General features: G+C 35.5%; 1 protein-coding gene across 2 annotated transcripts in view; it reads right to left on the bottom strand.

Annotated features, from left to right (window-relative positions):
* Positions 1-269: 269 nt before the first annotated feature.
* The window catches only part of MRPL1 (mitochondrial ribosomal protein L1), an 85346-nt gene continuing 71382 nt past the window's right edge, over positions 270-14233 (bottom strand). For both annotated transcript variants that reach the window (XM_081303390.1, XM_081303391.1), the window contains exons 8-9: positions 1883-1964; positions 270-526 (exon numbers count right to left, since the gene is read on the bottom strand). In XM_081303390.1, the coding sequence (XP_081159516.1) occupies positions 408-526; positions 1883-1964 (201 nt within the window). In that variant the 3' untranslated portion in view covers positions 270-407. The remainder of the gene's footprint in view (positions 527-1882; positions 1965-14233) is intronic.

The raw sequence follows: 14233 nt of genomic DNA, 5'->3' as shown, positions 1-14233 counted from the left end.
AATCGAAGAACATTCTGCTATCATGTATAACTGATTAGAACAAATAAATGAATTAAAATTATAAAAAATGGTTGTTTGTAATGTAGGTCATGACTTGGCCATTCTCTGCCTTGTGAGAACCAAGGATGTTACCATTCCTTCAGGTGGTTATGGCTCCAAAGGAAAGTTGTTGTAAGCTAGAAACTGCTTTTATATCTACCAATATGTAAATGTGATAAGAGTTTAAAAAGTAGGTTCAGAGAAAATATTTCCTTAATTTTGAAACTGTATAAATTTTCATTGTTAAAATTTACTTCTAAGTGCAATGTTCAAGAAATCATAAGACATCAAATGTAGAAATTATGCAGTTTTATAATTTTCTTTGTTGTTTCTTAATCCGTTGAAAAGAATTTCACAATTCAACACTTTTAGGCAGCTTCTTGGTTACTTTCCTTAGTTTCTACTTCTTTGGGCAGCAATGGATCAATTTTTAGTAGCAAACCTTCACTTGTTGAGCTACGAAGGAAGGCACGTACCACAAAGGGACCTAGAAACAAAGTCAAGAATCAATTTTGATGTTTATTCTATAGATTCCTAAGGTGCGAATACAAATAAACAACAGGAAACCTTATAGGACTCACATCATATTTTCACTTGAAAAGTACTAAGTTGGTGAGTAATATTTTAAATTCTAAGAAAGGAAAGATAGATTCATTTCTAGAGCAGAAGACAAAACTAGCTGTACTAGAGATTTATCCTTAAAACCACACACTCACTAATAATTTATTTCTTTCTTCCAGAAGATGATCACCTAGAATTTATTTTATTGCAAAGTCAACAGTGAAGGGAGCAGGTGGTGATATTTACATTTGATGAAAATACTCTAAATATTTAAAACAGTCTGCACAGATGCTACCTTTTGTTACCAAACAGTTGGTAAAATTCTCTAAAAATTAAAAAGCTTTTCACAAGAACAATGTTAAGAGATTTCATTTTAAATGACACAAAATAAAAAATAAAATAACAGCACTACTTCGATTTACTGTCTACCATTCCACTTCTGCTATAGTCTCAGAGGATGCTATACTGAAATCAAAGTTTCTGTGGAAGATAAAAATCCATAAACATACAATGACTAGGTACTATAGCCATAGAACAAATGAAGTGTTTAACTCCCAGAGAACATTAAAAAGAAAAAGAAAACAAAACAGCTTATGATTGTGCTTTAATTATTAATGTAGTTATAACACTAACCCTGACAAATTTCTGTCATGGTTAACCTATTAGTGAATAGTCAATTAACTAGCCAATTAACTATAATGGATCCTGGCTTAGCTTCAGCTATCCATGAATGAAGTTTGTCTGAGGAAGGAATCTGAATGAAGCAATGCAATGATAAAGGTGCCAGGCTAGCTGTGTTCTAGTTTCCACATCTTGACCAAGTCAGTGATTCTCCATGAATCACCTATTTATAAGAAGTGACTTTCATAACATGACAAAAATGATCTTTCTTTTCTAAAATAAATAAATAAGAAAGCCATGTACTAGTGTCAGAGACAAAGTCAATGATCTAGCTTCAAAATAACATTTCTTAAATGACTTTTGTTCCTATTTAATACCATTATAAGTTTAAGGCAATCTGTTTTCTTTCAAACTTTATTACATTTAATGATAGAAATAACATGGAAATGTGTAAATGTATTTGTATAAGTGATAAAGAAGTCCCTCTCTAAAAACTATGACTCATTAATAAGGTAGTTAGGAATACTTTGAAGAAATAAATTTTATTTATTTAATTCCTAGAACATGTATTTGCATATTAATCTACTTGTTTTCCTAATATTTTATATTTTTTAAAGAATCACAGTGCTACAGGGAAGTCCACCCTCAGCACACCACTTACCCAAATTCAGAGGTCTATGTTTACACACTTCATTAATAACTGCTTGCAGATTGGTAGCTATCTGGTCACTTGACATTTCCAACTGAAAGAAAAATATGTGTATAACATTAATGATATGAATGTGAGAAGATGACACCATTTGAGTAACTGTATTAGTATTTATTCTGGATTAGTATTATTAGTATTTATTTCAAGTATTCACCTAATGCAATTATCCTCACCCCTGCCCCTCCTCCCCCGCAGTGATGCTGGGATGCACCTCAGGAACATTCCATTACTGAGCTACATCCCCAGTCCTTTTTATTTTTTTATTTTGAGACAGGGTCTCACTTAATTGCTGAGGCTGGCCTCATATTTGCAATCCTGTTGCCCCAGCCTCCCAAGTCACTGGAATTACAGGGTGCATGGTGCCCAGCTGCAATTAACTATTAAGAAACCCTATTTTAGATGAATGGATAAAGAAAATGTGGCATCTATACACAATGGAATATTATGCAGCACTAAGAAATGACAAAATCATAGAATTTGCAGGGAAATGGATGGCATTAGAGCAGATTATGCTAAGTGAAGCTAGCCAAGCCCTAAAAAACAAATGCCAAATGTCTGCTTTGATATAAAGAGAACAACTAAGAACAGAACAGGAAGGAAGAGCATGTGGAAAAGACTACAGTAAACAAAGACGAATGGGGGGAGAGAAACGGAGAGAGAAGGGAAAGCATATGGAAATGGTAGGAGACCTTCAAGGATACATAAAATTATAAGAGGCTATGAGGGGCAAGGGGGAGGGAAAAAAAAGGGAGAGAATTGAACAACAGCAGGGGAGATAGAGAGGGAAGATGGGAGGGGAGGGGAGGGGAGGGGGGATAGTAGGGGTTAGGAAAGGTAGCAGAATACAACAGACACTAATATGGCATTATGTAAAAATGTGAATATGTAACAGATGTGATTCTGCAATCTATATTTGGGGTGAAAATGGGAGTTCAAAACACAATTTGAGTCTAATGTATGAAAGATGATATATCATGAGCTATGTAATGCTTTAAATAATCAATAAAAAATTAAAAAAAAAAAAAAAAGAAACCCTATTTTGAAAGCAAAAACTTCCATACTTCTTTTGAAAAGCTACATTTTATATATTATATATAAAGATTTAATTACCTTATAGAATGTATTATACCAAAGTGTTTTAAAATTTTTCCATTTGAGGTTCCTTGATTTTCAAGTAATTTCTACAAAGCATATCTTGGATACATATACCATTCCCCATACACACCTCAAGGAATTAGTGTTATTTTCTTAAGGTCATTTGCTGATTTATTTACAAAAAAAAATGTTTAGAAATTAATGCATTCATGAATTCAAAATATAGCTACTTTACTACATGCATTAAGGAAATACATATAGAGATATTTTTAGGATGCTGGGCTAACATTCTAATTTTTAAAACACTCTAACCAGGCAATACCAATTATCTTGCCATTTAGCAAAACTATAATAATATATAATAAGTCGTATTCATAAAACTCCTAAACCCAACTTATATCCTTGAAAAGCCCATGCTTCAACAGAATTTTATTCAGCCATAAAGAAAAATGAAATTTATCCCCTTTGCAGGAAAAAGGATGGAATTAGAGACCATTATGCTAAGTGAAATAAGTCAAACTCAGAAGGTCAGGTGATATGTTTTCTCTAGAAAGGAAAATCTCAAAAAGAAAAATCTCAAAAGGAGATTAGTAAAGGAAAGGGACCAAGGGGTAGGAGGCAAGAGGGAGGGGGAAGTGGTAGGAAGTATTACTGGGCAAATTATATTATTATATTGTGTGCATGTATGAATATGTAATAACAAATCCCATCAATATGTACAACTATAATGCACCAATAAAAATGTGGAAAAAAGTCCACGTTTATTAATCAAATTCAATGAATGTTATTTGTTTTAAATATACCAGTTAAACTCAATTATAGTACATTCAAATGTTAAGAGGATTTGGGTTGTGTGAAATGAATTATTTTCTAATATTTCATCAAAAACTTATAATTGCATAACAAACAAAAATCATATAGTGAAAGAGTTAAAGTTTAAACAAGATTTCTATTTTCCCATGATTGTGAAACCATTATGAGAAACGTGCCATGTAAATATAAGGAGAACCCCTCCTGGAAAAAATTATTCTCTTATCGTCATTAAACAACATTTATTCAACACACACTTGGAATGACACAGTACCAAACCCTAAATGAAAGTTTAAACATTACTGAAGGAATTCTCACTTCATCCTAATCCATAAGTGAGAGTTCTGAGAGGAAAAAACTCAAATCACTAGTTAGTTTATCCTATAAGTCCACAGACCTTGCAGTCTTTAAATATAATGAAGCAATCATTCACTAGCAGAGAAGACATCTTCCACACTCTACATGAAAGAAAAGAAAAAGCTAAAGGAGTCCTTACCTCCATTCAGTGTTCTTGATTCTCCACTATTACCTCAAAGTGTCATTCTTCCTATTACCAACTAAAGAGATCATCATAGCTTAATAAGTTCCTTTATTTTTTGTTAAGACCTTAGCACCTACCTTAAATTTGGAAATAGACAGAAAAAGCAATTATGTCCAACATATCTTTTTTAACAGTTATGGTCTATACTGTTATACTATATATACTAAACTTCTCAAAATTTTTAAGTTTACCTTTTACAGTCTTATATTGCCATTCCCATAGAAAGCCAAAATAACATATGCTATAGAAAATAAATACAAAACTATTAATTCTCCTGCAACTTTCATTATTAAGATTCCCTCAGTGACTTTAAGGGTTTTGGGTGGTTCTGGGGGACTGTACTGGGGACTGAACTCAGACCTCCATAAGCTTTGATTCTGAACTATACCACTGGACCCTTATTTTAAGTTTTAAAAAATATAAAAATGTTTTAAAATATAGTTTACACTTTTATCCAAATTTTATTAGCACCTCTGATCTTTAGTACTGTGCCCTCTACTGAATTTTAAAATATATTTATAAACATAATACTTCACTTCATTTTTGTTTTAAATATTGTGCAAAATTATGGAAAAGTTACATATTTTATGGGCATTACTATTGATTATTTAATTAGCTACTAATGGAAATCAGTAATGATAACTTACGTACAAAAATAATATATATCCCTATATTAGTTTCATTAAAATTTACATGGGAGGGGCTGGGGCTAGGGCTCAGTGGCAGAGCACTTCCCTAGCATGTGCAAGACACTGAGTTCATTCCTTAGCACCATATACAAATAAAATAAAGGCATTCTGTCCATCTACAACGACAAAAAAAAATTTTTAATTTACATGGGAAATTTATTTGAACTGACCATAACTCAGGAAAACGACATCTGCAAAATTCTCAGCAATGATGAGCACTAAGCAACTCAGTGAGATACTGTCTCTAAATACAAAATAGGGCTGGGGATGTGACTCAGTGGTCGAGTGCACCTAAGCTCAATCCCCAGTACCCACTCCCCACCCCCATAAATAGTTGTAATACTATTTATGTTGAGCTACAGTGATCATCCACTGCAGGGCATAATCGTTATTTCTCATTCTGTACCACAAATTTTTCAAAAGACTGTTTTTTTAGTGAATCCTACATTCTGCTTAACATTCCTTACAAAAGATTTTTTACCAAAAATGCAAGGGTTGAGTTTCTGGATATAAGTGAACTCTGCCTCTATCTCATTGCTTTTAAACTCATTCTTCTCTTTCCATGCAACTCATAACCTTTACTTTCAAAAAACTTCTTATCATTCTAACTAAAAAATTGGTCATTCTTTGTCCCTTTGAGATGCATGTTATATTTCATCTCAGGGCAAAATTTAGTCATGAACATGTCCAAAGCAGTAATTTTTAAACTCTTTTAGGTCATCAAACCTTGCTCCAGAAGAATGCACATAAAAAATTTAGCCTAGGAGATTACAACATGGCAGCGGGCGCAGAGAGATCAAGTCTCTGACCTCTTCAGCTGTGCAGGCATAGGGAGTCGTAAACAACCTAAATCTGTTTGCTCAGGATCACTAGGCAATGCTGAGCTGACGTGGATCTGGGGCAAAGAGTCTGGGCCTCTCAGAACACACACTGAGCCCGGATCGGCTGAATTCAAGCTCCCGTTCGCCTGCTTCCCGCAGACAAACAGCTGTGACTCAGCACTAATCCATCCGGCTGAAACAACTGGTCAGCCCTTCTGTTCCTACGGAGGTAAATGCCAACCGAGCCTTCATAGGTAGTGGCCACAGGTTTGAAACGGGGCTTGGAAGAGACAGTAAGGACCCACCCGTTGCATTGGTCGCCCGGCAAAGGGAAACGAACTGTCGCCATTTGCAAGAGACACCACCATGGCAGAGAACTGACGTCATCAGACTTCGGCAGAGGAGATAACTTCATTGAAACCTCCGGTTACAGGTGTGTAATTCCCTAGCCTTCCCTCTCCACACATCGAGGAAACCTTAAGGGCCCCTCCCAGCTCTCCCGTGAGCGCTATAGCCAGCCCGAGGGAATCAGAGGTGGTGCGGGACCCGCGGGGCGGAACTACCGCTCCCACCAGGGCTGACTGCTGAGGCCTCTTGCACCAGCTACCGGGGGCGTGGCTACTGGAGGGCAAGTAAAATTCGCTGAGGATTCTCAGCCCCAAGCTCTACAAACTTAGGGTCTGAGGGAATAGCAAACTGGGAGAGTGTGCCCAGTCGTTCATGAAAACAGGGCTCCTGGGAGCAGCAGACCTGGCGTGTAGCCAGTATTGTGGTGAGCAGCACCCGTGAGAGGGACCTGGCTAGAGGAAAAGTGGGAAGTGACTAGACACAAGAGGAGGCCCTAGGCACTCAAGATTGGAGACTCGCCCAGTCTGGGAGGAGCTGCTGCACAGTGATTGGTTCCCGCGTATTGACAGGAGAAACTTGGCCTGGTGGGCACAGCGTCACCTACTGGAAGAGAAGTTAATCAAACTCTAAGACTGCATTTATTAGTGTTTTTTTTCTTTTTTTTCTTTTCTCTTTTTTTTTGATTTGGGCTTTTCTTTCATTTTCATTTTTCTTTCTTGTTTTTATAAATTTTTTTTTACAATTTTTTAAAATTTTTTTCATCTAATTTTAATTTTAATTTTTTTTCTTTTTTTATTTCCTATTTTTTTTCTTCTTTTGTCTTTTCATTTCTTTTCAATTATCTTATCCCCCCTTCCTTGAATTCTACCTGCTTACTCTCATTCTCTTTAGTGACTTCTTCCCTTCCCTTCTAATACCTTTCCTCCCAAGCATCTAATAAATTTATAGGAGTAAACAGTAATTCATCAGTCAAACAGAACAAGAAGTAACATGAGCAGCTTCAAAAAGCAAGGAAGAAAAGGAGTACAAACAATGCAGGACAGCCTAAATATTCAGGAGGACCTAGAGTCATCAGAAAAATGGTCATATAAAGAACTCAAGGAACACCTTAGACAGATGGAATGGAACCTTAAAGAGGATACAAGACAGCAAATTCAAGCAGCGAAAGAACACATTGAGAATGAATTACATAAACAGATAAAAGAAGAAGTTAAGCATCTCTATCAGGAGATAGAGATTATAAAAAATAATCAAACAATTCTAGAAATGAAGGAAACGATAAACCAAATTAAAAACTCAATTGAGAGTATCACTAACAGAGTGGAGCAAGTAGAAGCCAGAACGTCAGATAATGAAGACAAAATATATCATCTTGAAAAGAGTCTAGCCAACTCAGAAAGGCTGGTAAAAAATCACGAGAAAAACATACAAGAGTTATGGGATAACATAAAAAAAAACAAACTTACGAGTCATCGGGATAGAAGAAGGTACAGAGATTCAAACCAAGGGAATGAGTAACCTGCTGAATGAAATAATTACAGAAAACTTTCCAGAAATAAAAAAGGAAACAGATATACAAATTGAAGATGCATACAGGACACCGAGCACACAAAATCACAGTAGACCAACGCCAAGACACATTGTTATGAAGATATCCAATATACAGAACAAAGAGAAAATATAAAGCTACAAGAGAAAGGAGACAGATTACATTCAGGGGTAAACCAATAAGGTTAACAACAGATTTTTCATCACAGACACTGAAAGCAAGAGGGTCATGGAACAATGTTTTTCAAACACTGAAAGACAATGGATGCCAACCAAGAATTCTGTATCCAGCAAAATTAAGCTTCAGGTATGACAACGAAATAAAAATCTTTCATGATAAACAAAAGTTAAAAGAATTTACAGCCAGAAAACCAGCATTGCAAAGCATTTTGGGCAAAACACTACACGAGGAAGAAATGAAAAACAATAACCAAAACCATCAGTGGGAAGTGCCTCGGTAAAGACAGAGGGCGAGGGGAAAGATAATCATGGAGAAACAAACTAAATTTTTTTAAAAAAGGATAAATAATCAAACATGGATGGAAGTACAAACCATATATCAATAATAACTCTGAATGTTAATGGCTTAAACTCTCCAATAAAGCGACATAGGCTGGTATCATGGATTAAAAAAACAAATCCAACAATATGCTGCCTCCAGGAGACACATCTGATTGGAAAAGACATACACAGGCTGAAGGTGAAAGGATGGGAAAAAATATACCACGCACACGGTCCTCGTAAGCAAGCAGGGGTGGCCATCCTCATATCGAATAAAATCGACTTCAAGACTAAGTTAATCAAAAGGGATAAGGAAGGACATTATATACTGTTAAAAGGAACCATTCACCAACAAGACATAACAATTATCAATATTTATGCACCAAATAATGGTGCTGCGACATTCATAAAACAAATTCTCCTCAAGTTCAAGAATCAAATAGACCACAACACAATAATTATGGGTGACTTCAACACACCTCTCTCACCATTGGACAGATCCTCCAAACAAAAGTTGAATAAAGAAACTATAGAACTCAATATCACAATCAATAACCTAGACTTAACTGACATATATAGAATATATCAACCATCATCAAATGGATATACTTTGTTCTCAGTAGCACATGGATCCTTCTCAAAAATAGACCATATATTATGCCATAGGGCAACCCTCAGTAAATATAAAGAGGTGGAGATAATACCTTGCATTTTATCTGATCATAATGGAATGAAACTGGAAATCAATGATAAAAGAAGGAAGGAAAAATCCTACATCACATGGAAAATGAACAATATGTTACTGAATGATCAATGGGTTACAGAAGACATAAAGGAGGAGATCAAAAAATTCTTAGAAATAAAGGAAAATACAGACAGAACATATCGGAATCTATGGGACACAATGAAAGCAGTTTTAAGAGGAAAATTCATTGCCTGGTGGACATTCGTCACAAAAAGAAAAAACCAACAAATAAATGAGCTCACACTTCATCTCAAAGCCCTAGAAAAGGAAGAGCAAAACAACAGCAAATGTAGCAGAAGGCAAGAAATATTTAAAATCAGAGCGGAAATCAAGGAAATTGAAACAAAAGAAACTATTGAAAAAATTAACAAAACTAAAAGTTGGTTCTTCGAAAAAATAAATAAGATCGACAGACCTTTAGCCATGCTAACGAAGAGAAGAAGAGAGAGAACTCAAATTACTAACATACGGGATGAAAAAGGCAATATCACAACAGATGCTACAGAAATACTGAAGACAATTAGAAATTATTTTGAAAACCTATATTCCAATAAAATAGCAGATAGTGAAGACATCGATAAATTTCTTAAGTCATATGATTTGCCCAGACTGAGTCAGGAGGATACACACAATTTGAACAGACCAATATCAATGGATGAAATTGAAGAAGCCATCAAAAGACTACCAACCAAGAAAAGCCCAGGACCAGATGGGTATACAGCGGAGTTTTACAAAACCTTTAAAGAAGAATTAATACCAATACTTTTCAAGTTATTTCAGGAAATAGAAAAAGAGGGAGCTCTTCCAAATTCATTCTATGAGGCCAACATCACCCTGATTCTGAAACCAGACAAAGACACCTCAAAGAAAGAAAAGTACAGACCAATATCTCTAATGAACCTAGATGCAAAAATCCTCAATAAAATTCTGGCGAATCGAATACAAAAACACATCAAAAAAATTGTGCACCATGATCAAGTAGGATTCATCCCTGGGATGCAAGGATGGTTCAATATACGGAAATCAATAAATGTTATTCACCACATCAATAGACTTAAAGATAAGAAACATGATCATCTCGATAGACGCAGAGAAAGCATTCGACAAAGTACAGCATCCCTTTATGTTCAAAACATTAGAAAAACTAGGGATAACAGGAACTTACCTTGACATTGTAAAAGCTATCTATGCTAAGCCTCAGGCTAGCATCATTCTGAATGGACAAAAGTTAAAGGCATTCCCTCTAAAATCTGGAACAAGACAGGGATGCCCTCTATCACCACTTCTATTCAATACAGTTCTCGAAACACTGGCCAGAGCAATTAGACAGAAGAAAGAAATTAAAGGCATAAAAATAGGAAAAGAAGATCTTAAATTATCACTATTTGCAGATGACATGATTCTATACCTAGAAGACCCAAAAGGGTCTACAAAGAAACTACTAGAACTAATAAATGAATTCAGCAAAGTGGCAGGATATAAAATCAACACGCATAAATCAAAGGCATTTCTGTATATCAGCGACAAAACTTCTGAAACGGAAATGAGGAAAAACACTCCATTCACAATATCCGCAAAAAAAAATAAAATACTTGGGAATCAACCTAACAAAAGAGGTGAAAGATTTATACAATGAAAACTACAGAACCCTAAAGAGAGAAGTAGAAGAAGATCTTAGAAGATGGAAAAATATACCCTGTTCATGGATAGGCAGAACTAACATCATCAAAATGGCAATATTACCAAAAGTTCTCTATAGGTTTAATGCAATGCCAATCAAAATCCCAACGGCATTTCTTGTAGAAATAGATAAAGCAATCATGAAATTCATATGGAAAAATAAAAGACCCAGAATAGCAAAAGCAATTCTAAACAGGAAGTGTGAATCAGGCGGTATAGCGATACCAGATTTCAAACTATATTACAGAGCAATAGTGACAAAAACAGCATGGTACTGGTACCAAAACAGGCGGGTGGACCAATGGTATAGAATAGAGGACACAGAGACTAATCCACAAAGTTACAACTATCTTATATTTGATAAAGAGGCTAAAAGCATGCAATGGAGGAAGGATAGCATCTTCAACAAATGGTGTTGGGAAAACTGGAAATCCATATGCAACAAAATGAAACTGAATCCCTTTCTCTCGCCATGCACAAAAGTTAACTCAAAATGGATCAAGGAGCTTGATATCAAATCAGAGACTCTGCGTCTGATAGAAGAAAAAGTTGGCTCCGATCTACATATTGTGGGGTCGGGCTCCAAATTCCTTGATAGGACACCCATAGCACAAGAGTTAATAACAAGAATCAACAAATGGGACTTACTTAAACTAAAGAGTTTTTTCTCAGCAACAGAAAGAATAAGAGAGGTAAATAGGGAGCCTACATCCTGGGAACAAATTTTTACTCCTCACACTTCAGATAGAGCCCTAATATCCAGAGTATACAAAGAACTCAAAAAATTAGACAATAAGATAACAAATAACCCAATCAACAAATGGGCCAAGGACCTGAACAGACACTTCTCAGAGGAGGATATACAATCAATCAACAAGTACATGAAAAAATGCTCACCATCTCTAGCAGTCAGAGAAATGCAAATCAAAACCACCCTAAGATACCATCTCACTCCAGTAAGATTGGCAGCCACTATGAAGTCAAACAACAACAAGTGCTGACGAGGATGTGGAGAAAAGGGTACACTTGTACATTGCTGGTGGGACTGCAAATTGGTGCGGCCAATTTGGAAAGCAATTTGGAGATTCCTGGGAAAGCTGGGAATGGAACCACCATTTGACCCTGCTATTGCCCTTCTTGGACTATTCCCTGAAGACCTTAAAAGAGCATGCTACAGGGATACTGCCACATTGATGTTCATAGCAGCACAATTCACAATAGCTAGACTGTGGAACCAACCCAGATGCCCTTCAATAGATGAATGGATAAAAAAATTTGGCATCTATACACAATGGAGTACTATGCAGCAATAAAAAATGACAAAATCATAGAATTTGCAGGGAAATGGATGGCACTAGAGCAGATTATGCTTAGTGAAGCTAGCCAATCCCTAAAAAACAAATACCAAATGTCTTCTTTGATATAATGAGAGCAACTATGAACAGAGCAGGGAGGAAGAGCAGGAAGAAACGATTAACATTAAACAGAGACATGAGATGGGAGGGAAAGGGAGAGAAAAGGGAAATTGCATGGAAATGAAGGGAGACCCTCATTGCTATAGAAAATTACATATAAGAGGTTGTGAGGGGAATGGGAAAATAAACAAGGAGAGAAATGAATTACAGTAGATGGGGTAGAGAGAGAAGATGGGAGGGGAGTGAAGGGGGGATAGTAGGGGATAGGAAAGGTAGCAGAATACAACAATTACTAATAGGGCATTATGTAAAATTGTGGATGTGTAACCGATGTGATTCTGCAATCTGCATTTGGGGTAAAATTGGGGGTTCATAACCCACTTCAATCTAATGTATGAAATATGATATGTCAAGAGCTTTGTAATGTTGTGAACAACCAATAAAAAAAAATTTAGCCTATGCTTTTGATCTTTATGAATTCTCTGATTTAAAAGAAAAGTAGAGAGAAAAAGACTTACCAGGAAAGTGTCTTAGTTAAAAGGGATCCCTGGGTCAGACTTTGAGAACCACCAATAAAGAGGTAAGTTTGTTCAACTATTTTGGAAGACTATAAACTACAGTGTAAAAAATAAAAATGATATTTAAATTCTACATAGGATAGAACTTTAAAAAGGCAATATAAATGATTTTTAAACAATACATGTTCCTTCTAAAAAGAACAGTTTATGTCACTATAATATCCTGATAGTCTTTAGATGATAACTGATCACCTCTAACTGGAAAATGAAGAGACTACTGCTTTCGATAAGTACCTGTTTAACTACCTGACCTCCAAAATCCCTTCCAAATGCAATATTCTAAGTTATATTAAGTGTGGCCTAGCAGATGGTTTCTGCAGAAAGGCCAATACTCAACCTCCGTGACTTCCAACAATCTAAATCAAGAAAGAGAAGAAAATCCATGTTTCCTACAAAACATTAATTAAGTAGTAATAATAATAATAATTGAGTATTTATAAATAATCATTATAATTACATATGAAATAAGTATAATTGATTATAAAACTCTACTTATCAGGGTACTTACTCTGGGTCAAACTCTGTTCTACAGAAACTGCTTAGCTACAATTTCATATCTACATAGATATTTTTTCATTTCTTCCAAGAATTCTATAATGTAGCTATTATCATATAGCACTTAAATGTTTCATCTATCTAAAAGCACATGTATGGTAAGAAGTTGGCCTATCAGCTATGTTGGTGAACTCTTCAGGCAAGCAAACATTGATAAATTTCATTTCCATTACTTGCTAGCTTGTAACCCTGAACACAGCTACAATGTATTCTGATCCTTACAAAAAATGACTATTTGACTGTCTGAAAAACACAAATGAGTTTGTTGGAAGGTAAGGGGAGGAAAAGAAACTATATTAGACACTGGAAGGAGAAGAACATTCAGATGAAAACTACAATTTTTCTTTCTGCCTAATGAATCCTTTACCACTTTCCTAATTTTTAGATGTTAACATCACATAATTCAGCACATTTATTTAGTTCACACTCTTTGTCAAGCAACAATGCTGTAAAATAGAAACAAAAAGAAGGGAAGATTCAAACCCTACCCTCAGGAGCTTACTATCTAGTCATTAAATATAACACAACAGGTGCTATTCCAAATGAATAAACACAGGGGCACAGAGGAAGAAGTGATTGGCTTTGACCAGGAGGGCTTTACAAAGAATATTTAAGCTGAATTCTTAAAGAGGAAGAATATTGAAGAACAAATAAAAATTTCTAAGCAGAAAAACCAGTAAAAGGTGACATGAGGTAACCATGATGTAACTCATTGTATTTAGGGACAGCATTATTGAAGACTTCTGGACTTAAGTGCATGCACAAATGCCACTTACATAATACAGGTCATGCAGAACTGGAGAGCAACCACCCCATGTGAGAGAAGCAGTGGCTACTCAGGGCTAATAGACAATTGTGATGAAAGCTATGGGGCTGGTGTCATTATGGCTCCTGATTTTTCAAAAAACATATCAAAATTTGGATTTCTATGTAATGTTCAGTTTTTAAATGTTCAGGTTTCAATAAAACAAAACAAA

This window comes from Spermophilus citellus, assembly GCF_964194105.1.
Source record: "Spermophilus citellus genome assembly, chromosome: 8".
NCBI lineage: Eukaryota > Metazoa > Chordata > Mammalia > Rodentia > Sciuridae > Spermophilus > Spermophilus citellus.
Note: the sequence above shows the minus strand (reverse complement) of the source record. Positions and strands in the feature narration are given on the sequence as shown.